The 25844-nt window shown below is 35.7% G+C and overlaps 1 protein-coding gene across 2 annotated transcripts in view; it reads right to left on the reverse strand.

Moving 5' to 3' along the window:
* The window catches only part of Bub1 (BUB1 mitotic checkpoint serine/threonine kinase), a 31279-nt gene extending 5566 nt beyond the window's left edge, over positions 1 to 25713 (reverse strand). The window contains exons 1-18 of one of the 2 annotated variants that reach the window (XM_076929718.1): positions 25574 to 25713; positions 23821 to 23880; positions 23593 to 23731; positions 20612 to 20808; positions 18599 to 18642; positions 17466 to 17566; positions 16094 to 16146; positions 15827 to 16011; positions 13672 to 13823; positions 11699 to 11925; positions 10386 to 10444; positions 9161 to 9289; positions 8959 to 9069; positions 8146 to 8242; positions 7279 to 7360; positions 4923 to 5097; positions 2316 to 2403; positions 1142 to 1350 (exon numbers count right to left, since the gene is read on the reverse strand). In XM_076929718.1, the coding sequence (XP_076785833.1) occupies positions 1142 to 1350; positions 2316 to 2403; positions 4923 to 5097; positions 7279 to 7360; positions 8146 to 8242; positions 8959 to 9069; positions 9161 to 9289; positions 10386 to 10444; positions 11699 to 11925; positions 13672 to 13823; positions 15827 to 16011; positions 16094 to 16146; positions 17466 to 17566; positions 18599 to 18642; positions 20612 to 20808; positions 23593 to 23731; positions 23821 to 23880; positions 25574 to 25599 (2134 nt within the window). In that variant the 5' untranslated portion in view covers positions 25600 to 25713. The remainder of the gene's footprint in view (positions 1 to 1141; positions 1351 to 2315; positions 2404 to 4922; positions 5098 to 7278; positions 7361 to 8145; positions 8243 to 8958; positions 9070 to 9160; positions 9290 to 10385; positions 10445 to 11698; positions 11926 to 13671; positions 13824 to 15826; positions 16012 to 16093; positions 16147 to 17465; positions 17567 to 18598; positions 18643 to 20611; positions 20809 to 23592; positions 23732 to 23820; positions 23881 to 25573) is intronic. The other variant, XM_034496852.2, reaches the window with a different exon arrangement.
* Positions 25714 to 25844: the final 131 nt, after the last annotated feature.

A 25844-nucleotide genomic window follows, 5' to 3' on the forward strand; every position in this document is an offset into this window, starting at 1 on the left:
GAAAAGGCTACTCTCCAACATGGTTACTACTTAGTACACCTAGAACAAAGTTCTGAGATTTATGAACTCATCTAGTTCTTATAGTACATCTTTAAGGTAGGTACTAGTTTGGCCTTCATTTTAAGATACATTTATTTTAATTTTTTAATATACATTACTTGTTTTGCCTACATGTGTGTGATATGTATGGCATCAGATCCCCTGAAATTGGGGCTACAGACAGTTGAGACACCATGTGGATGCTGGGGATTGAACCTGGGTCCTCTGGAAGATCAGTCAGTGCTCTTAACCCCTGAATCATCTCTCCACCTGACCTCACTTTAAAGAGAAAAAAAGCACAAAGTTGGTTGAGGAGCTGGTAATTAAAACCTAGCCTTAGAACTTAGTTTAGTTCCAGAGTCCATGTTCTTAAGCAAGAATTTCTGTATAACAAGGGACAGAGAAAGATATCTTTATTTTTTATTTTTTTAAAGATTTTATTGTTTGAATGAGTACACTGTAGCTGTCTTCAGACACACCAGAAGAGGGCATCAGATCCCATTACAGATAGTTGTGAGCCATGTGGTTGCTGGGAATTGAACTCAGGACTTCTGGAAGAGCCATCAGTGCTCTAACCACTGAGCAATCTCTCCAGCCCCCTGGAAGATATCTCTTAATTCTCTTAATATTTGGTCTTGACCGATTGTCCTGTTATATACAGGGTAGAGGGTAATATTAGATTATATATTTGACACACAGTAAACCCTTAACCTTGAACTCTTTTTTAAAGATTTATTTACGCCTGGTGCCTAGAGAGATCACATGAGGGTTTCAGATTCCCTAGAACTGGAATTATAGATGTAGGTGTTGTAAACCAAATGTGGATCCTCTGGAAGAACAGTCAGTAGTTCTCTTAACCAGTATACCATCTCTCTAGGGCCCTAATTCCTTTTGGTATTAGTAATGACCTTGTCTGTCAAGATTAAAATGGATTGATGGATCTCAAATCTGTTAGTAGTGAATTATTTTGTGATACTGTTACAAGTTTGTCTAAGTTTATATTCTATTCGGTGTATTTAAGTTCCCACTCCATTGTTTCATAGAATGGCTTTTTCATGCTATCATTCTTATGGCAAAACTAAGATTGAGCATGTGTGCATACTTGGAGCATTGACATTTCCAAGTGAACTAGCTTGCACCCGTTCAACTTGGAGCCCAGCGCTGGCATCTGATAGGTCTTCCACTGTTGCATAGTCAGTGTCTGTGCATTTATAAGCCTCAAGGCTGAACACTGCTTCCTGGGTGAGCAAACCACCTGTGGCAGGCTGACTAGGACAGAGTAAAGATGCTGAAATTTTCTCTTGAATTGGACTGTATGTGGAAAAAAAGAGAAAAAAAAAAAAAACTGCATGTGATTAGAAGCTTATTAAATCTGATGAAAATACAATAACTCACTTCATTATTAAGAACAGCATTTCAAAATTAACTCAAAGGTTGAGTTGATCAAATAAAAGTTCATTAAACCAGTATGTATAAATAAATACACAGCTACCTAAGATATCAACAGAAATATAATCAAAATCACTTAATATCTTAGGTAAACAGGTAAGATGATATATTTGTTATTTAATAGTAACTGTGGGAAGGAATGAGTTTATTCCCAAAAATTATATCTAAATAGCACTACTATAATCAAGACTAAGTAATTTTCATTCTAAATGGCTTTTTATAACACTAAGACAAACCAATACACAAAAGGACTCTCATTCATGTATTTTCTATTTGTGATTTTGCCTATGTGCTAAACAACTGTCATAGCTCAAGCTGTTCTAAGGATTAAAAGGATGTAGCACACAGAAAGCATGAACACTGAGACTGGATTACAATAAACAAAAAATAGTAACTACTTTTTGTACTTGTTACATACACCAGCCTAATCAATACAATGGAACTTTACCTTTGACCAGTACCTAAAAAGGCTTAAACATTCTATCTTCTATTAAAAGGCACTGAGTTTCTCAATTAAATGGGTGTGTAAAGCATAATTTATATTTCCTCAGTTTTTCAATACTTAACATATTGGGGTCTTGGTATTATAAAAGAACTTACAGTTTGAACCCTGAAATGAATTTCAGAAAATGCTAGCTCAGGGATCTGTTAGCAAGCTGTTTCAGTATAGCAAGTGTTCAGGTTCACCACTGTGTTTACATTCACAAATAGTACCTTCTGACTCAAAGCTACCATTAAAACCTTACTAGCCTTATTGGGTTGCGATAAGATATTTATATCTTAAAGAGCAAAGCTACAGTGGAAGAGGAGAATGACAAACACAATACCCAAGCTTTCTGTCTTTTGAGAGATCCACTATATTTTCTTTACAAGAATCCAAAGCCATATGTGTATACTGCATGGCTACTGCATTTTCTGAAATAAAAAAATAACAAACAGACATATTACATACACATGTAGATACAAACATTTGATATGGTTACAAAGGCTGAAATTCCCTTTTATACTGACTTTCACTACAATTTCTAAACAGTGTCCCATAGTAAAAAGTGCTATTCAAAGAATAAATAGCATGTTACAGGCATGATGACCAGACTAAAGAAAGACACTGGCACAGGGGCAGCACATACTTGGTGAAGACACAAAGGGGGAGTAAAAAGTTGTAACCATTCCAGAAGGGTTTATATAGAGATTTGTGTGTCTTTTTAACAAACTGGAGAGACAGCATTTACTTGCATGGATTTAGATATTGGCAGCCCTTAAACCACTGCTCTTTCTAATTTAAAAAACAAAACAATATCTTTATTGACAGTAGACAGGGTAGAATTATAGGCTACACTTAGCCAATTGTTATACTGGATTAACTTTTATCTGACGGTTGCTTGAAACAAGTACTAATACTTATTTAGTACTAGAACATTAGCTTTTATTTACAGGATCACAGTGGATAAGGTGGTAATCACTGTCCTAAGAACAGTTACTTTTGATACTTTGAAGAACTCTTCATAGATTTTCCTTAATTTGTAAAACTTCAAATTTTTTATGACTGGCAAACTTGTGATGGTATTTAAAAATAGTTGGAGTTTGAACTAACTTCCAAGATTTAAGAAAGAAATAAAACATATTGGATTAGTACTCTTAGGAAAATATCCAGGCTGGAGAAATGGCTCAGCGGTTAAGAAAACTGAGTGCTCTTCCAGAGGTCTTTTTTTTTTTTTTTAAATATTTATTTATTGTATATGAGTACACTACTGCTGTTTCAGACACACCAGAAGAGGGTATTGGATCCCATTACAGATGGTTGTGAACCACCATGTGGTTGCTGGGAATTGAACTCAGGACCCCTGGAAGAGCAATCAGTGCTCTTAACCACTGGGCCATCTCTCCAGCTCCTCTTCCAGAGGTCTTGAGTTCAATTCCCAGCAACTACTTGGTGGCTCACAAACATCTGTAATGGGAGATCCGATGATGCCCTCCTCACATATATAAAATAAATAAATCTTTTAAAAAAGTAAATATCCTTACTCCTTAGTCAATTTTTAGATTTTTAGGGTCACAATGACATTAGAATATCTCCCATTTAGTGAAGTAAAATTCTTCAGCAGTTCATTATTAATTTAAACATTTTTAAAATTGTTTGTGTATGTGTGCTTAAGTGACTTGACTGCATGTCACTGCATATGTATAGAGTCAGAGGATAACTTTGCAGGAGTCAGTTCTTTCATTTTATCTTGTGGGTCCTAGAGATCAACTCAGGTCATCAAGCTTAGCAGCAAGCCACATTTACCTGTTAGGCCATCTCAGAGACCTTCATTATTGTTTTGGGAAAACAATTATACTTTTAAAGAATTCTGAGAGTGATCTAATTTACCTGGTAAATGGATAGTTATCAAAATGGCATAATGCTCCAGATCTCACAGTGTATGCCTTTTAGTACCTAATATCTGTATTCGATGCAGTGGCATTAGATTAAATTCAAATATAAATTCTTATTAAACATTTACAAAATTATTTTATGTTTATGTGTGTGTTTTACTTGTATCAGTCCCTGCAGAGGTCAGAAAAGGCTATCAGATCCCGTGGAACTGGAGTTACAAACTGTTGGGAGCTGGCATGTGGATGCTGGGAACCAAACCCTGGATGTCTGAGCAGCCAATGTTCTTAACTACTGAGCTGTCTTGACAGTCCACACATGTGTATCTTTTATATAAAGGTTACATTAGGTTTGAGGTTGAAATGAGGACTAAAAGTAATTTTAAAATGCTTCAAAAAAATGATTTTTTTGAATTTAGATAAAAATGTTAAAATGTGATTTTTCTCTGTATGGTATACTTGTCTGTATTTCTAAAGTAACATCTGAAGATATATCATGGACAAAAACTGGTCATTCATTACTCATTAGATTAGAAAATATAAATTCAGCCAGACAGTGGTGGCGCACGCCTTTAATCCCAGCACTTGGGAGGCAGAGGCAGGCAGATTTCTGAGTTCGAGGCCAGCCTGGTCTACAGAGTGAGTTCCAGGACAGCCAGGGCTACACAGAGAAACCCTGTCTCGGAAAAACAAACAAACAAACAAACAAACAACCCCCCAAAAAACAAAAAACAACAAAAAAAGAGAAAATATAAGTTGTTTCTAATAGTTAAATAATTTAATCTTTTTGTAGTTGTTTTTTCTTTGCTATCAAAATACAACATAGTCCTGTTGGATATATGTCTTTAAGTGACTACACATGTTTTTTCACTTTCTACCTACTTATTAAAATTTAAAAATACAGACTATGAAGAAAGACCATCAAAAACTAAGAAACAACAGTAACAACAACAAAGTGCATTTTAAGTGTCTTTACAATTTTCAAACCTTCTTTATAGAAATTTCAAAAAGAAACTATAATAACAAACAGTATATTTCTGCAGAGAGAGATGAACACTCACCTTTATCTTCTGGAATCTGCACTGAATCTGCTGGAAATTTGTGGAATGGTGTAGACGAGACCTGGGCATTAGATGTAAAGTCTCCTAGACTTTTAGGATTGGGAGCTAGGGTTTTGTTGTAGCGAATACCACATACTGTTGACTCATCCATAAACTCATCAGTGTGAGGCATTTCCTATAACGAAGACAAATTGAAGAACGCCCCATAGCACAAACTACTCAGGAGGGTGCAGAGGTATAAGGATCACTTGAGCTTAGGAGTTCAAAATCATCCTGAACAATACAGCAAGCTCCTTTCTCAAAAAAACAAAACAGAACCTCAAACATTTTAAGATTTAAAAAAAAAAGTTAAAGAAAAATAGATATAAACCTTGTTTTTAGCATAATTCAATGCAGGTGCATAACAATTGGACATGTTTTTATCTTGTACATTATTTTTTAAACTTGAAAACAGAGTTACAAAGATAGTTAAGAGTTCTGCTTTGTTAGTTCCCTTTAACAGTAATCTTATCCAAAATGTGGTATACTGTTAAAAATGATATTAGTACCTGGAGTCCTTATTTAGTTTTTCTATTTCTCCTCCAACCTTCAACACAGGTCAGCACCCTGCACATGGCTGTCCTGTCTATTCAACTGCCTCTGACTACAGCCACCTGTGGATCCTTCCTACCCTTTATTCCACTGACACTTTTGCACTGAGGTCAGGATCTATGACTGCCTAGTTTAGGCTTAGGGCTATAGACGCCAGAGAAGACTGTAATGGAGCATCTCATTAAATGTTGAGGCTATGTACTATAAACACAACTTATTACTGGTGATGTTAACCCAACCACTTGGTCAGACATCTCTAAGGTTTCCTTACTGAATTCTATTCCCTCTCCCCACTGTCTTTTCTGATATAAATCACCATATCTTGCCCATACTGAAAGGAAGGTAAACTCTGCCTTCCACAGGGCTTCATCAAAAGAACCAGTGGAAAAATATACATTAACTTGTCTTTGTGTGTGTACTTGGTACACACATGTACCAAGGCTCACATGTGGAGGTCAGACGACAACTTTGGGAATCAATCTACCATGTGGGTCCCTGGGATCAAACTCTGTCTTCAGGCTTGGTGACAAATGCCTTTACCTGCTGAGCTACCTTTGTGGCCCTCCTGGTGAGATGTTAAACCAGTATAGTAAGTGATAATTTTGTAAGAAGCTTCGGAGCTATGTAGACACCGCTTCTTCTCAATAACGTCAGTAGTCATCCATGGACTTTGCCTATAGCAGTTACTATCTTAGTGTTCTAATGGTGACCTTCTACATTCCTTAGAATGCTTCTGTAAGGGAGATCTGTCCCCCCTCCCCCCATTATATGACCATGGATATTCATTTCATTTCTTGGGTTATAATACAATATTACATTACTTATTCTTTCAAATTTCTTTCAAATTGTCCCAGGTCTCACCACTGACTTGTTCAAGTTGGTTCTTGTGGCTCCCACCTCACTTTACAAAGACAAAATCAAAATGAATCACATCCATAATTTCTGGCATAAGGTCACCTATTTTCACTGACATGGCCTATAAAATCAGATATTTAAGACTGTAATTATAGGCTAAGTTTTAAAATCCATGGGGAAAGAGAACTTAATAAATCCCCTCAGTTCTTAAAATGCCACATACACATTCTACACATCACACCTTTTTATAAATTCTACCATCTTTTCCAGTATTGAAGGAAAAACTGGAAGGTAATAAATATGCCAGGTTCTGCTCAGCATCAGCAAATATAGAAAATGTACCTTCTTTGTTTAATAAAGAATGTAGCAAAATGTAGCAAAAATGTAGCAGAATCATTCAACAAAACATAGTTTTAAAATAGTGGCACTGAATCTAAACTCCAGTCCAGTGTTTCAGGAAATTGTAAACATACACATGGGGAAGACAATGGGTCACAGTGGAAGTCTAGGTACAATGGTTGCTAACACATAGGAATGTTGTGAGCCAGTGAACAGGAGAACCTTGTCTGTTATGGTATGCTGTTGATGGTTCATTTTCATCAATTCAATTTTCTGGGTTTCTTACTAATAGTCCACTCTAGGTCTTAATTCTTATGTCTAAGAAAAAAAATACATACCCTTAGATGGCACCACCTAGCTAAAGGAATGGCTCTTGAGGGGCAAGGAGCACATAATTGTTTTTCTTTTCTCTACTTATTATAGAATTCAATGTTGTTGACACATTTTTCACTCAACACTGGATTTTCCAGAAGTTATATACACTTTGTGCCATTTGATGAGCATAACCATTTGGTAAAATGAAGAACAGACTATAAGACATATTTCACTGATGAAGCAGAGATTTACTTACATTTGATCTTGATGAATATTTGCTGAGAGATCGTTCTCCAAAGGTCCTAGCTCCTAAGGGCTTATTTTTAGGCTGTGGTAAGCTAAAGAAAGATTTGTGTAAATACAAATCATAAAACATACAGATGAAATAAATAAGCGAAAAGTGTTAGAATTTGTCACTTATCCTACTTATTGAGTTAATGGTTTGAGACTCCTTACTTTCACAGCAACTATAGTAAAACTGTGTCCAAATTGAATTAACTATAAAAATAAGATGTTTTTAGTATACTGGGTTCCAAGTTTTAGAAGCAAATGAAAACAAGGGCCTTGACCGTAAGATGTCTCAGGTACCAGGTAACATTTTAAGTCTTATTTCTAGTGCCTGTTCTAGATACGGATATCACTTCTGCAACCTGTCATGATGTCTCCATTCTACCTCAGCATGCCAAGATACCTTAAGATATTACATAATTTCACTTGTTTTAACCACGAAGATTCCTGAAAATACCTCATTCTATGCCCCAATATCTTTCTTCTACCTTAAAAACATTTTCTCCGCAGAGAACCTATTGTTCTACTTTATTGGCCCTATACTCTATGGATATACTGGCAGAGTCATGCACATTTAATATAATTTCAAATCCAGAGAATTCATCTGTTCTGACAGCTGTGCTTCTGCTATAGGAGGTCTTGGAACTCATGCATAGCACACTGGCTTCTCACTGTGTGGTTAAAAGGCCTATTGGCAGCAGCACTGAAACTCCAACCCAGATCATCTGCTGAGCAGTCCATCCTATCTCCTTACTGCCTAAAATTTTCAGCATTTTATGGCATTTTGGTGGCATATATTTCCTCTAGGTTTATTTAAAATAGATGTTTTCTTTACCCATAATTTTCTTTGTTTCCATCTTCAAAAATAGGAAAAGCAGATGACAAAGTCATAATCTGTTTAACTCCCCAATCACCCGAAGATACTGCATTTTCTGCAGGAAAACAAAATATCATCTTATTATTGTGTTATGAAAAGGCATTATCCTTTAGGCTAAACTTCAGCTACATATAAAAAAAAGTACTGAAATCTCTAAAAGGAATACTAAGTCCTAGATAATGACATAGAGGTACTTTGCAGCAAGAATCGACTGATTCATTGTCACTGGGTCTTGCACTCAGGGCCCAGTAGAGATCTGTCACATACAGAGCAGTGTCCACCCTCCTATAATGCTGCTCAGAGCACACTCAACCAAAGTGCACAAAACAAAACTTTTAGGTTTTTGTTGTTCATGTCCTCTAGGAATAAAATTAACCCTTGAGTTTTCATTCCCAACCTTCTCAATTCTAACTAGATTTTACTTATCTTTGGCTTCCAGCAATGCTGAGTTCCAAATTCCACCTAGATATCTTTCCCAGGAGGTACTTAAGCTTTATGTTAAGGACTTAATTTCCCTACCGTTCCTACCCATGATACTTTTGTCCTTTAGCACTCACTATTAAATAGTAACAAAAAAACTCAACCTAACAAAAAAACCCAAACCAATTATCATATACACTACAACTTTTCAAATTGTCATACATGTAATTTATTTATTCCCTGCTTTTACATGGCATACTATTCAAAGTAAGGTCATATCTACTTCTTGATAATGCCCATCACAACTTCCTGTGATATTGTGTACTTAATAGCTTTTAAATAAATCATTACTCTGAAACTGGGCTTCAAATGCATCTTCATTTTGGTCTAGAGATAGCCATTCATCTTTATCATCAGAAATGTCAGGAAGTGTTGGAGCCTGAAACATATCCATGATGAAACCTTAAAGAACAGAAGAAATATGTGTCAACAGGTTACAAATCAGTTTTATTCATTTATAGGAGGCACTATACATACAAACAAAATACTTTACCTAATGCCTCCTTGGTGTGGACAGTTGGTGATGGCTGCACTTTGCATGGTGTTCCTTGAACCATTCCCAATGATGTGTTTGGAGTTGTACGAAAATCATTAATGCTGGCAACTTTATTTGTTTCGCATACTAGCAAAGGAGTGGAACAAAATGTACCATCAATATGCCAATCAGAACACATTAAAAGGTACATGATTGCAGCAATTACAATTAAAAGTTTACCAATATCAATAATGATCACTACTTTTATTATCATTGATTAGGCGTTCATACATTCATGTTTATCTTTGTAATATCATGAAGTAAGGTCAAGAATTACCCTTTTATAGAAGAAGAAAAAAAAAAAAAAAAGGTCACACCAAGTTAGTTTTGTCATGAATAGCATCCTTAGTTCATAATATACCAAGTACTACCTCCTTCTGGTAATACTGTAAATCTTTTCCACCTTCTATGTTATAAATTTTAAGGATGTTTTTCATTTTACTCAGCAAGGGTTTACTCAGACTTTATTTGTCTTTCTCCTTCTCTTCCACTGCTCATCTGAAAGCACTGAAAGTATCTTTGGTGCTTGGAACATTAACAGGAATATTGTTGCCTGAAAGATCTACACTTGTCATTCTTTCTACCTGAAACAGGCTTGCAAAGTTTGCTACATGAGTAATTCCCTTCTCCCTTTTACCTAAATCTTACTCTATCAGCCCTTCCCGGTCACTTTCTTTGAATCCTAACTCTCCACCCTAATAATAATATCTCTTTTCCCATAGTTATTCTCACCTTTTTATTTACAACTACCTTTCTAATGACTTAGAACTATGCTTTGTATCTAGTGAGCATGAACTAAGTCTTGGTGCAGTAAGTCTCTATTTCAAATAGCCCTGTCCCTACTGTTGGTGGAAAAGATGCCAGTCATATGAGGAGAGAAAGTAATTGACCAACTGTGTCTTTATTACTTAATGGACAAAATTATCTTCTATGTAAATGCCTCCGCTATACTACCAAACAAAATGTAAGACTAACAAACCTTTCTAATTATGACATTTCAGATGAATACACTGAGAAGCTTAATAGAAAAATGCCCAAGAATTCTGAACTAGGAAGATGTGACTAATAATTTTCTATTTTTGTCTGAAATAGTCTGAGGCTTTATAAAATCATTCTTCCTCTGAGCAACCCAAAAAGAGTCTACCCAAACAAGCTGGATGAAGTCATTATAACGCAACACTACCTTCTTTTGTTTCTGGTCCACTCTGTGGCATGAATGCATGAATACTTTGATTCACACATCTGAAAAAGAAAAACTCTTGAAACATACTGAAGAATAAAAGCACTTTACATATTAGAATTTTAAACTAACTCTCAAGAAAGTAAAATACTGACAACAATGTTAAGTCTGTTAGGTTGAGAATAAAACTGCTTAGGGCCATGGTGTAAGTAAAGAAATATTTACTGCCTTTGGGAATATTTATTTGTTCAAATAAAGATAATCATTGAATGTTTTTCTGTAACCCAGTGGTTCTTGTGTTAGTGCAGTAACAACCATCCCTCCACGCAAAAGGAAAGAATGCCTTCCCAAATTCAAAGACACTTTATTTATGGTGTGGGTTAAAGGCCTAAGACCTAGTTTCAGGCAGTGTGTGTTAGTGGAACTAGTATATTTCTTGTGATGAACCTGAAACCATTAGTGATGTCCAGATTTTAAAATGACAAGAAGGTAGCAAGCTACTTATATAACAGCTTGCTTTTTTAAAAGATTTATTTATTTAATTTATGTATGTGAATCCACTGTCATTGTTTTCAGACCACCCAGAAGAAGGCATCAGATCCCATTACAGATGGTTGTGAGCTACCATGTGGTTACTAGGAATTGAACTCAGGACTTCTGGAAGAGCATCTCTCCAGCCCCAACAGCTTGCTTTTAAACACACTGGGGCAGTCAACTTATCTGTTAGAATTCTCTTAAGAACCATATTAAAATGTTAAAGTGCAAATTACTTGTAGTTGTACAAATTCCTATCAAATCACAAATTAAGAGATGAATAACCAAAGACAAAAATGTAAAACAAATAAGAAATTTGGTATTATTTTTGAAGCCTAGAAAAATCCTTCTAAATTGGGGAATAGTGTGGAAATAGATCTTGGCACAAAGAATCATTGATACTTATCCCAATTTCTGAAGGAAGAAAAAGGAAACATCAGAACACATGTCAAGTAATTTTCTGTACATTAATAATTCCTACTGGTATGCAGTCAAAGTCAGTAAATAAAGGTACTTTCAGTTTTCAGCTATATATTCTGAAGGTTCAGAGACTGCTGAAAGTTTTTAATTCAATAAAAAAGTATAAAGTAAAAAAAAAAACTGTAAAAGAAGTATGGGATTAATTCTGAAGATTTGGGGCCAATATTTAAGAATTTTTTCAAAATACAAATTTTTAAAAAAACCAGAACAGTTCATTTCTTATACAACATGACACTGCAGATCATGGAAAGAAATTATACATGCCACTCACATCACTAATATTTCTAGCACATTTAGCTTACCTGGATTCTGTCAATGACTGGTCACTTACAGGAATAGGAAGAGTTGGCAGGCTGGCAGCTGGGAACAGCAAAGTGCTGTTAACAGCATTTCCCATAAGAGGAACAGAAGGTTCTCCTTGTGGTTTCTCTCCTGAGTTCTCTGAGGTCTGCTGATTGATGGATGAAAGACCTGAACCTCTCAGTTCTTGCTCAGAGCATGTATTTTGTGCCATACATACCAGATTAACCTTTCATGCAAAACAAAAAGATATAAACAAAAACAAAATTAGGAAGTCTTGAATATTACTAATTAGTCATTAGAGCTTTTCAAAGCATAGCAACAACTAAAAGACTAGCCTCTATGATGGCTTCCTGTAGCATCTTAAACATGGACACACCAAAAGTTTATAATTTTTTAAAATTATTATTTGTGTGTGCACATTTATAAATCAGGGGACACCTTTTAGGAGCTGGTCCACTCTTACTTTGTTGGGCCAAGGTCTCAATTCTCTGCATCACATATTACAGTCCAGTTGGCTCACAAGCTTCCAGACAATTTCTATGTCTCTGCCTCTCATCTCACTGTATGAGGGTTGGAATTACAGATGTGTCCTACCTACCACATCTGCCTTTTTTACATGGGTTTCTGGGATTAAACTCAGGCCATTAGGCTTGTAGAGCAAACACTTTCATTGGCTGAGCTATCTCTCTAGTCCATACTTTCAGCCACTGAAAAACAAATTGGCTTCCATAAGATCAGAATTTTAAAAGTAACTAAGTGGCTCATAGGAGTCTAAGGCACAGGACAATTGCAGTGAGGCTGAGGCTGATCTGGCTACCTAGCAAGTTCCAGGCCAGCTTAAGCCACTTTAAAACCTTGTCTAATAAAACAAAAACTGAGGAGTTAGTAACAATATGTGTGATATCAAAGTGCAAAGGAACCTACTAGGAGCAAAAGAATACATGGTAAAAGAAGAGACAGAGAAAGGGAAAGGAGAATCAACAAAAAGAAAAATATGACAATGTCATAATGGAACCTATTACTTCAAAAACTATTAAAAAGGACAAGTGAACCACAAAACAAAATATCATATTTCTCTTTACTAAATTTTGGGAAAAGACTAAAATTAATGTTACCAAATATTCCCCACAGTGCTCTGATAATATTCTTAGTAGCCATTTTCTATTTAATGAACAGGATATATTTATATTAATTTCCACAAATGCATGGTCAATAATAGGAAGGATAAATAAACTTTTAAAATACAAAAAGGCTAATTTCTTATCTTCTGGAACTATTCTTACAAATTGTAAGACAGTTAACTTAAGCTGTGTATGGTGGCATATGCCTTATTCAGAGGCAGAAGCAGTTCAAGTACATCTGGTTAACATAGCAAGTTCCAGGCCAGCAAAGACTACATATTAATACTCTGTCTCAAAACCAATACAAAAAAAGCCAAAAACATCCCCTAAAACAGTAACTTAAATGACTTAACACTGTTTCTTCACCTAGCAAATTAATACGGAGAAAGGGCAGTCACAACACAGATCAAGTATTCCATTAAGAAGTATCACAGATCTCAGGGTCTCTTGTACTTTGCACATCTGTGGAGACTAGCTTGAGTTAAACATTTCCATTCAGGCTGGGCAGTGGTGGCACACGCCTTTAATCCCAGCACTTGGGAAGCAGAGGCAGGCGGATTTGGAGTTTGAGGCTAGCCTGATCTACAGAGTGAGCTCCAGGACAGCCAGGGCTACACAGAGAAACCCTGTCTTGAAAAACAAACAAAAACCAAACCAAAGCAAAAATTCATTTCCATTCAGTCTCTATATTTCTTTGCTTATTCCAAATTTTCACACCTTTATGTATCAAATTATTAATTCAGTAAGATTTCTAGCTAAGTTAGAATAACTGTAAAAACAAAGCAGAGAAAACAATAGCTAGTAGTATTAGGAATAATGGCCATTTGAAATAGTGAAGAACATGGACATACATCAGGCCTATTCACGGAAGCAGGCTGGTCCTTGTGAGACAATTCCACCACTTGATGCAATTTCCTGTGAAGTTCATCCATTTTCTGTTTTAATAATTGCTCTTCAAAAGCATTTGCTTCTTTCCTTTTCATATAATTTCTGTCTTCACTAACTTTAAGAACATTAAAAAAACATGGTTTGCTCTCAAAATTTCATCAGAGAATTGCATGCAAAATATAAAAGGTCACAATTTAGGACAGATAATTTTTAAATCAAAGTTCTCCATATTTATTAGATTTCAGAGCTTAAACTTACATTATTTTTTAACTGTAACCTTTACCTGTCCTCATCACAGTTACTATTAAATACAGGTCTTATAAAAAATTTTTTTATAGAATCAATAATATTCAGCAACAGCAGAGTCTAATACTAAACATTTCTAAAATAATAACTAAAAATAATCATACTGTGCAGCAAATCACTTGAAAATGATTTTCCATTTGTTTTTATTTTCTAATTATTTATCTTACATATGCTTACATGTGTTTGTGTTCATGTGCCTATGTACATATGTGCATGTGGAAGCCAGGGATAATCATGAGCCACGTCCTTGGTTTTTGTTTTCACTGGCCTGGAGCTGAGTAGTCTAAGCTGCCTTTGTCATCCGAGTGCTGTGAGTTTAATTGTCTGCTATCATGCTTACCACTTTTAATGTGGTTTCCTAGGAATCAAACTCACACCCTCATTATTATATGGCAAACACTTTACTGACTGAGCTATTCCCCGATCATCCTCTATTTCACATTTTTAAAGATTTAACTCTAGACACTTCTCAAAAACAAACAAATAAAGGGCACAAGTTCTGCAGTGTGGAGGTTGAAAGACAATTTGCAGAAGCTGGCTCTCTTCTTACCATGTGGGTCTTAGGGATAGTCATACTTCGTGGTTTTAATTTTTTATATTGGTGTCTGGATATATATATATATGTTCATGTGTGTGATAGTGCCTATAGAAGCTAGAGGTGTTAAGATTCCCTGGAGTTGGGTGTTATCAGGGTGTTTGTTGTGAGTCATCTGACATGGCTGGGTACTGAACTCAGGTCCTTTGCAAAAGCTCTTAACTGCTGAGTCACCCTTCCAGCTTCACTTTTCTGAGAAATAAGGTGTACTTCAGAGTTTCAAGTAAAACTTTGGATAGTTCTATTTCCTATAAACATCACATAAAGGCATACTCCAAACATGTCAGAATGTTTTTGGCTATAGACTACAGGTTGTGATACACGAAAGGAAACTATCAAGGACAATTCAAAATGGGTCTATAACAAATATTGAAGGTTCTGGTTAAATATAAAAAATAATGAATATAGGGGCTAGAGAGATGGCTCAGCAGTTAAGAGAGCTTGCTGCTCTTATAATGTTAAGCTGGGTTCCCAGCACCCATATCAGACAGCTCACAATCACCTCTTCTGGGGGCACTGCACTCACATGCAAAAACCCACACTCATATATATAACTTTAAATAAAATATTTTTAAAAAGGTAATGAATAAAAGGCTCACATAGTAGATCTAGTCCAAATAACCTAGATGGTATAAAACCCCGAGGGGAACAAAGGTTTGTTTTCCTCTCTCTAGAGTGTATGCTGTTATAGTAAAAGCCAAGTGCAAATGCACATTTCCTTATGAGGAACAAAAAGTATTTATTCATAAACATAGATGATTTATATAAATAATAATATATTTATTTTATAAACATAAATTTGGCGTGCTGATCAGAAAACTATTTCAGTATGTTCTGTTTAAAGTAGATGTAAACTTGGGAAATTTTTTCGGAACCTCAGTACTCAATAAATCCTTTCACAGAACAAATAAATGCTCTACAAATCTTAGGACTACTGTATACAGAGGTTCAAATTCACATACAGAATATGGAAACACTATTTCACTAATGCAAATAAACACCAGTAAGAATGTTTACTGTAGAGCTGTTTCAATCACCAGCTATCAGTTTAGCAAAGGAGACTGTGGACAAATGCTGCTGCAAGACTAGTATCTAACCAAGACTCTAGGCTCTGACAGAATGAGCTCAAGGCATCTTGTGCGTGTTTCATTCAATTATGTAATTATCCATTATTTTAAATGATATAAAACAATCCCAACATATAAGAGTGTAAGTACCCCACTGTTCATGCTTCTTCCGTTGATTGTATTTCTGAGCTCTCAGTTCTTCAAAAGAAAATTCTGAATCTCCACGAATAAGCTTTTCCTTGCAGTACATAACTTGCTGAGCTTCAGGCTTGGGTGCCACAGATGAGCTGACAGAACATTCTGACTTGGAAATCATGATCACTCTTTGTTCCCTACTGGGGAGAAAGACACCGTTTATAACAGTGTAATGAAGTAACTTTAATAAAATTTATGTAATAATGCACTCGTTGTACTTGCATATTAGAGTTTTCATCACAAGTGGAAGATGCCACACCAGAATACTCTGAACCCTAAAAGACAGAAAACAACCTTGAACATTCATTTACCAGAGATGCCTTCATACAAATTAGTTCAAAAATAATATGAAAATGCCCTGTGGGAAGGGGCCTTTTAACATCAAGTATATTTACCATGTATATGTAAATTATAATTGATAGCTGGAGCTTTAAGTGACATGATTTTTAGTTAACTTCAAAAGAAAGCAATTAATTTAAATTTAAAAAATTAAAATTTCCTCCTGTTATTGTTTTACTCTCAGAAATTTCCAATAGTAGTAATAACCCACTAAACAAATATTTATTGATATTTCACACCATACAATGAGCTAGGTCTGAGGAATATGACCAAAAGAAAAGTAGCACTCATTTCATCTGTCTAGAAATTTAGAATAGTAGAAAAAATAAGAGTAGCATACATTATAAGATATAAACTAAGATAGTCTGCACAATCTATCTAAGATCGACACATATGCTCTATTTCTAGGAATGTGCTACATTAGAAAACCACAAGTCTTTATATTGGATTAAGCTAGAAGGAAGTCCTAAAGAATGATGGCACTGTAAAAGAGAAAGATGCTAAGGAACATGAAGCAGAAGGAGATATGAGTATTTTTATGTTTATAAGCAAGCAAGGCAGAAGAGATTTAGATGAATCAACAGTATTTATGGGGATGAAAAGTAGACACAAGGAGGAAGCCACTTACTCCATAGAAAGGCAAAAAAAAGATGCAGTAACGTATATACTCGATAGCAGAAAATGAGAAGATTTATCTTCTGCTATGTGGCAGAAATAGTATCTATTTTTAATAGCTTTGACAGAGGCACCCCAAATTTGAGTGATTTGAATGAAGTTTATCACAATAATTTGGTATTAAAGAATGAACTGATAAGTAAATGAGACACATAATATAGGCAGTAGCATGGAACATAGAAAAGAAAAGCCTGGAAGGGTTAGTGTTCTGGTTGAGGTTATGTGGATGAATGTTTGAGGTTCTGGGCTTTTTCAAAAGCAGGGTCAAAAAACCTCCAGGCAAATGTGATCTAAAATAGGGATTTCCTGGGCCTATGAAGAGGCCAGCAGAATAGAGGCAACTAGGAAGAAAGAAGCTGCAGACAGGATTATGTGGCAGGGGCCCTAGGTCTGATAACAAGTTATATTAGAGTTGATGAGAGATAACAGAAAGGCTCTGAGAGCTATCATGGAATAGTGGCTGAAATGGAGGTCAATCACAGGAGACAGTGTCAATGGAATTAGATACAAAGGCAGCCAGAATGGCTGTCCAATAACATACCTAATTTCTATGCAACATACAAATAAAGGTCCTTATTACCTGACTCCTAGAAACACAGGCTGAATTTTTTCCTGGACTTGACTTTGTTATCATAACTTGGTTTAAAATCTGTGCATTATGTATAGGTTCTGAGGTTGCAGCTGTGAGAGGAAAAAATGAGATGAGAAATAAGTGAGAAGTGACAGTAAATAAAATCAGCACATAATACATTCCTCTATTCTTCCAGTATTTTGTATTTTAAAAAGTCTATTTGTGGCTGGAGAGATGGCTCAGCAGTTAAGAACATTTGTTCTTTCAGAAGATGCAGGTTTAATTCCCACCACGCACACAGTGCTCAGTCATGCACAACTCTATTTCTAGGGAATGTGATGTTCTCTCTATGTAGGTACTAGGCATATATGCAGGGCAGACATACATACATGCAAGCAAAACATTCATACATATAAATCTAACACATACGTACCAAAATTATTTAAAAAAAAAAATCAACCCATTTAAACTGTCTCAGAAAATGGACTAATTTTCAATTAAGAAAAATATTAAAGAAATAACTTTCTGATTAACTCAAAAAGATAATACCTGGATGAAATATAAAGCCTAAGTGGTTATTTTAAATAAGATGACAGTAACTATTGTTGAAATGGCATCTTTATTTCTAATAGAAAAGAAAAGGTTACATTTTTAAAAGTTCTATTACATCTTTCTGCGTCAATTCAGAACAGACGAGGATTCCAGCATTTACTCTCTTTGGGAAAATCTTCATTTTGTTTTTTTTAAAAGACAGTGTAATGCTATATAGCCCTGGCTGTCCTCAAACTTATGTTCCTTGTAATTCCTGAGTACTGGAATTACAAGTGTGTACCACTACATTGTATCCAGATATCAGCTTATTTTAAAAAATTCTTCACACATGGTAAATTCATTAAGCTTTGCTTGCAGATTTTCTGTATTACAGTGCTAAGACACAGCTCCTCTGCTGTCCAGAGCTATTTTGTAAGATTATTATCAGAGTGTTTTTCCCATTACCCAAAACAGTAATTTGGTAATTCTTTTGTTTTCATTAAATACTACATAAGGCCCTTTTTAAAAAGCAAAGCAAAACAAAAAACTCTTAGTAAAAATTACAGACTAAAGTTTCAACAATCTAGATATTTTAAGAAGTATCATTTTACCTTGAGCTGGCAAATGGGTTCCAGTAAGGCGCTCATGGAATAGCCTACATGATAACAGAAGATACATACAGATTTTTAACTTCACAGTTTAATATACATCTGTACCGAAATATAACTAATACAACAGGCAATAAAGACAGAAAAAGAAAAACTGAATTTCAAAGTTACTTTAAACTCAGAAATAAAATTCTGGGAATGTTCATATTAGAAAGTTTTCCTTTTATACAGTTTATGTCAATATTTTTCAAATTTGTTGAGCACACACACATTCTTTCTCTGTTAAAACTCAAAGATGCCTCAACTACTACTTCACATATTTTATAATCTAAAACAAAATGATTATATTTTAAAGAAATCAAAATATAAAACTTAGACCACTGTTTCAAAGGACAGTGGGTTGCATCACTCATGCTTTATAAAAATTTCACACATACATCATTTCATAGTGCTTTTCCATACCAATCCGACCTATTAAAAATTGTGCATCTCCCAAGTCTGACATTTTTGGGTAATGAAAACAAGAGTTTATTTTATAGAGAAGAGATATACAACTAAGCACTAAATCTTGCTTGATGCTTAATTAAAAAAAAAAACAAAATGGTAACAAAACTATTTTACATGATGGTTTGAAAAGACACAAAGTTAGATAATATTAAAGAATTATCATTAACTTTATTAGGCAACATAGAATAAGCCTATAAAAAAATTTTTTTTAAAAAAAGAGGATTGTAGTTGTTTGAGATAAAAATTCTGTCAGCATGTGGCTAATGAGATGACTCTGCAGGTAAGCATGCTTCTGCCAGGCTTGACCACCATTATTTAATCTCTGACTTTCACACATTCCAAGTGGTGTGCTTGGACCAAACAAGTATCATTAGTACCCCAAAAAAAGGTCAAGGGGCTGGAGAGATGGCTCAGAGGTTAAGAGCACTAACCGCTCTTCTAGAGGACTCAGGTTTGGTTCCTAGCACCCACATGATGCTTCACAATGGGATCCAGTGCTCTCTTCTGACCTCTGGGGTATCAAGTACATACAGAGTTCACATAAATATATGCAGGCAAGCAGCCATATATTTAAAATAAAAAAAAAATAAAAAAAAAAAAACTGTTAACAATTACTAAAAGTATAAAAATGAACATTAGATAGTGATTCTTTTTTATGTATATTTAAAAATTCTCATAATAAATTTTTTAAAGCATAAATACTATAGTAAAACTGAAAAAAAAAAAAAAAACCAAAACAGGTAGTATGTTGAAAATGTTGAATGCTGGCAAGGCATGCAATACATAGAAGGTCCCCAACTCTTCTAATGAGACAACTCTTCTAATGAGAATGCAGAAGAAAAACTCTGAATAAATGGTTTGGTTGTATGTCTCACATGCCCTGAAACTGTTTAAACGTATGTTTTAGATAAATGTAAGAAATATATTACTTTTTGAGGAAAAGATCTTGACATACAGTGTGTACATAGCTTAACTCTGTAAAGCATGTTTGTAATTATGTAACATGGAGAAGAAAAAAATAAAGTTTTCTGCATTTTCAAGTTTTCCTAAATGAGGCATTTTTTAATAGAAAAGTAACAGAGCAAAACACGTGAAGAGAAAAATAAGGTATTCATTATGATAATTTACTACAGTTTGACTAGCCACCAAAACTTTATGTTGATACTCAACCCACACTGTGAGACTTATAAAATATTATCTCCAAATTGTGATTAGATCAAGAAGGCTTTGTCTTCATGAATGGATAATTCTATTTGTGGCTTAATGGGTTATTTTGAAGGGACAATTTGTTCGGTCTTTTGTAGGTGACCTTCTTTTGATGTGATCTTCTGTGTTGCTTCACAATGCTGCAGTTTAAAGTGACATAAAACCTGTCACATAGCATCCTAAGTATAAAGCTCTCTATCTGTGGTCAGACCTACAACACACATACAGTATGACTTACAGTTAAAGTAGATACACATAAAGATACAGACAGAAAAAGAAAAGAGTTACACACTTTGAAACTACCTGTATTGTTGTTGTAGTAGTTCTTTAGGCTCAGCCTCATTGTGAATTCCTGTCTGAAAAATAGCCATGGCATGCTGCAGCTCTCCCTGGGCTTCCAGATGCCCTGCCCAGGACATGTATAGATATGATGACTTGGTTCCAATTCCCTGGTTGTACAGAAACTCAAAAAACTGATGAAGGTCACTGTTGTACTCAGCCTACAGAAATCCAGAGCAAAACCACACATAAATAACGAGGTGCAAAGAGATGGTTAATGAATACAGAGAGTAGCTGGATAGGAAGAATGACTTCTAATGTTCCACACTAGGAAACTATGTTGATAATTTTATATTCCAAAATAGCTGATAGAGAGGGTTTTGACTTCCAACACACACACACACACACACACACACACACACACTGATAAATGCCAGAGGTTATATACCAATTACTTAGATCACAACATTATATACATTTTTTACATATTGTTACTCTATTCCATAACTATGTATAACTAACAACTATACACAAGACAACCAGTATGCTAAGCTAGTTCTTTCCCAGAGCCCAGCCAGACCTACACTATTCAATCTTTGCGAAAGTCTAGGGTATTATGTAGGTAAAGACAAATGTTGTTCTCTGATTATAAATCTAAAAGTCATTTCTTCCCTTGATACTTAATAATTATCAAAGCATTTCACAAAACAGTGGTGCCTACAATGATTCATTACATGAAATACTTCTTTTGTCTTAAGTCCGAGCTTACTCAAGTCCTACAAGGTGCCTTTAATTATAGTATTTTATAATTTAGGTAACAATTTCATGTTCATTCTCTATTCCATAAGATTTTATTACTAGAATTCATAGCCCCAAGCTTTCCCATTAAACTTGGGCGGAGTCATACCGGGAAAGCAGGATTCGAACCAGGAGAAACAGATAAGAGGGCACGGGCTTGCCCTCTGCAAGCGGCTGGCTACCTTAGCTGCTGCGCCACCGCTGGCTTGCTCCAAGCTTTCATTTCAGATCAGAGAGTTCTACTCTCTCTCTTTTTTTTAATACAGTCAGTAACAATATTTTAATTAACAACATGTTGCCACTGCGGGGTTTCTATTCGTGCTGCATAATACGCAGCATCTTAACTGGTTCTTGAATTCTTTTGAAAACATGTTTTGGGTTTTTTTAAAATAATATTTTTATTATTTAAAACAACTTTTAAGTTTAAATATATTTTGATCATATTCATCTTCTACCTACCCAACTTTAAGTTCTCAAAACACAAACAAAAAAACCAAACAAACAAAAAACCCAATACAATAACATAACCCCAAAACACATCAATGCCAAAAAGAAAAAACAACAAGAACAAAAAACCAAAAAACCAAACTGCAACCAAATGAAAGTATGCAAAAAACTGTGGAGTTCATTATTTGTTGGTCAACTTCCTGAACATGAGACCTACCCTGGAGTGGTTGATATACCTAGTGTCATCCCATTTGAGAAAACAGATTCTCCCTCTCCCAGTAGGTATAAATGACAGGTCAGTTGTTAACTTATACCCTAGTAGTCGGGTTTTCATTTGTTCATTCATCCATTCATTTTTTAAAAACATAACAAAATAAAATATAATAAAGTAAAAACAAAAACAATCACATCGAAATTAGATAAAACAAACTGAAAGAAAGAAAAGAGCCCAAGAGAAGGCACAAGAATCTGAGACCTACTTGTTTGCACACTCAGGAATCCCATAGAAACCCTAAACTGGAAGCCATAATATAAACACAGAATCCTACCCTCTTAAAAGTCGGAGAATGCCTCCTTCTTTTAGTACATTTATATACTAAATGTACCTCTTTTACACACTAAAGACTACCTCCTTCTTTAGTATATTTGGCCTCTGAGTTAAAATTTTATTTAAAAGAGAGAGAGAGAGAGAGAGAGAGAGAGAGAGAGAGAGAGAGAAAGAAAAAAGGCCAGGCAGTGGTGGCGCACACCTTTAATCCCAGCACTTGGGAGGCAGAGGCAGGCGGATTTCTGAGTTCGAGGCTAGCCTGGTCTACAGAGTGAGTTTCAGGACAGCCAGGGGGACACAGAGAAACCTTGTCTCGAAAAAAAACAAAACAAAACAAAAAACCACCCCTCCCAAAAAACAAAACAAAAAAATATTTTACTAGTTATTATACTAGTTATTAGAGTTACATACTAGTTATTACATAACTATATATAGTCACATATAATACTATATAGTATATATATTAGTTATTATGTACAACTATATATTATAGTTAAAAAAATTTTTTTGATATTTAACTCTCAGTTAACATTTATTTACTATACTCCTGGTGAATTTGATTCATTCCCACAGACTTTTTTAGCACCTAAGAGCTCCTGCTTATCATATTTCCCTAAAGCATGTTTTTTTCTCCCCTCCCCCCACCCAGGGCCTTGCCACATAGCCTTGGATGTTCTAGAGCTCTCTCTGTAGACTAAGCTGGCTGAAAATACAGAGGTCTGTCTGCCTCTCTCTCCCAAGTGAGCCACAACTGGCCCCAACCACATTTCTTATCTAACAATTCATTTAACTTTTATGTTGGAACACTTAGACATATGAAATAAAGAGGGGTTTTAAAATTAAATCACTGATTCTTCAGTATTTCAGAAGCCAAGGCTATAAAATACATACTTCTGATTTTATAACTTCTAAAATATTCCTGAATAAAAACAAGTAAGTGATATAAGAAAGGCAATCTAAAATGATCTTAACAAGGGAGGAGTACAAATGCCAGCCAATTGTTGGGCACCCCTTTAATGCCAGCACTTGGAGGCAGAGGTAAGTGGATGTCTTTGAGTTCTAGTCCAGCCTGGTCTACAGAGTGAGTTCCAGGATAGCCAGGGCTACACAGAGAAACCCTGTCTTAACCCACCCATCCCCCCACCCCCCAAAACAAGGGAGAGAACAAGAAGTAAAACATTATATTTAGTTATCTACCTGCAATTATACTTACAAATTTTAAGCAATAATTGATGAATCTTGAATCATTGTAGTAGTTCTTCTTATCTAAAAATTCCTTCATTAGATGTTCTAATAATGTCACCAAGTATTCTTTATTGTCAGGAAAATTCTCTTCTACCCACTTCATAAGGCTAGAAAAATATGGATATTAGTTACTAGTTTTCCACAGAGTAGCATATGGTTCCTTTGTTTAAAGGAAAACAAACAAACATACACTAACCTTTCCCATTCTCCAAGTGGGTCATTACCCTTGTAGCTTTGCATATGGGCTTCAAACATGCTAGAACAGAAAAGTACACACATGAAAGAATTCCTGGATGCCAAAGATATATTTGATTCTACATTATGTTATCTATATACTTGAGAATAGAATCTTGAATATCAACCCAAACATCACATAAAAGAGCAATCATTCAGAGGCGTTCAGAGAAGTCAGAAGCAGTATTTGCCTCAAAGTCTATCTAGATTTGGTGATTCCCAAGGTCATTGCCACTCAGTGGGATTGAGATCAAGCACTCTATTTCTCAGGAGCATAACTAAGTTAGGGGGCTAGAATAAGATCCAAAGAAAGCCTCTCCTTTGGTGTGACAGTCCCAGCAGTACAATTTGGAGTTTCCAGAGACTGCTTGCTTGAATCCAAATCTAACATTGTCCCAAAGGAAAAGCACATGAAGACAGTGCTATAAATAGGAATCATTTCAGAAGTTACAGCAGAGTCCTAGTAAGTAGTAAGGGTAAGAATAGTTATGTGTACAACTTCAGAGAGAGGGAAGATGAGAATTAACTGTATTCTCAGTATTAATCAAGTTGAGAGACACTCATAGGTTTTTAAACTGAGAAATGATAAGATTAGGAGAAAAAAAATTTAAAAGGAGTGTTTTTGTAGATAAGCAGAAAATTTATCTCAAAATATATTTCATTGGCATATTGAACTATCATTCAGAGAAACTGCAATGGCTTTTTCGTAATTTTGTGGACATAAATTTTGTAGTATAGATTTTAGCAATGTCAGTATGGTTTTTTTTTAAGTCAAGGGCTTTCACTTTTTCACTTAAAAGGAACACATTTTGGATTCTTTTTGGCATGTCTGTCAGCACTACTGTGTTTAGAAGTTCCTATTTAGCAAAATAAGATATACGAATATTTGTCCAAGGAAAACATTAAACAGCCTCACACCAGCCACACCTCCTGGGAAAACGGCTTAAACACACTGTAACTTAATGCTAAAATATCAAATCATTAGAATAAATTAGTCTTTAAAAAACTAAATACCTAGTTTCTTTTTTAGAATGGGGAGGGGAAATCCTTAGTCGAGCAGATCAAAAATTAAACTGCTTAACGCCGACAGATTTTGGATACCTTACTCTTTGAATACCTAAAGAACTGATAAAAATAAAATTGTATTTCTTGTAACATCCGATTTGACAGTTTTAAATGGCTTAACATCAGACTGGGTAAGTCACCTAACTCTCCTCCCCCAGCCCCCCCACCCCCCAAAAGCAGTCAGTGTAGAAGCTTAAAAAAAAAAAAATCTGCTCGTAAGCATTTTTTTTCCGTAAAGTTCAGCTTCAGTTTTTTTCTTACGTATCAGGCAATCGAGAAATAGTAAATTCTTTCCTTAGTGGGGTGACGTTTTTATCAGACTTTGAAATTTTCTCCAAAAATCTCCACCACACAAGTTTGGGTTTTGAAGGCGGGGCGTGTCTAGCCTCTAGACGGAGTTCCGCAAGAAGACACGTGACTTCTGAAGGTCCCGCAGACTGCCTAAATCCTTGGCACAAAACAGTAACCGGCTGCAGCTTGCACCTCTACTCTAGTGACGCGGGGGCCGCCACCTTGGCTGAGGCCTGGTGCGGCGAACGCGCTGAGGAAGCGGCGCTGAAGAGAAAGCGCGCCTGAGGGAGCCGGACTCCAACCGTCCGGACCCGCACTCTGTCCGGCTCAAGCCCTCACTCCACCTGACCGGCACTTACCGAAAGACATTTTCTAGGTTGTCCATGACGAGAAAAAGCGCGCAGCGGTGAAATGCCCCACCAGCCGCCGACGAAACAACCCATCAGGCCCTGTCCCCAAGCCTCGAAGGGGGTCAGCGATTCGAATTCCCCGCGCAGCCGCACTCGTTACGTCGAGCGTTGGCAGCGCGCCTGACTATTGGTCTCCGCTGCGGGAGAGCTGGCCAATCGCTGCAGCCGTTGCTTGGATACAAAGTCCCGCCTCCGCCCCGCCCCCTTCGGACCTCTCCCG

This window comes from Arvicanthis niloticus, chromosome 2, assembly GCF_011762505.2.
Source record: "Arvicanthis niloticus isolate mArvNil1 chromosome 2, mArvNil1.pat.X, whole genome shotgun sequence".
In the NCBI taxonomy this organism is placed as follows: Eukaryota; Metazoa; Chordata; class Mammalia; order Rodentia; family Muridae; genus Arvicanthis; species Arvicanthis niloticus.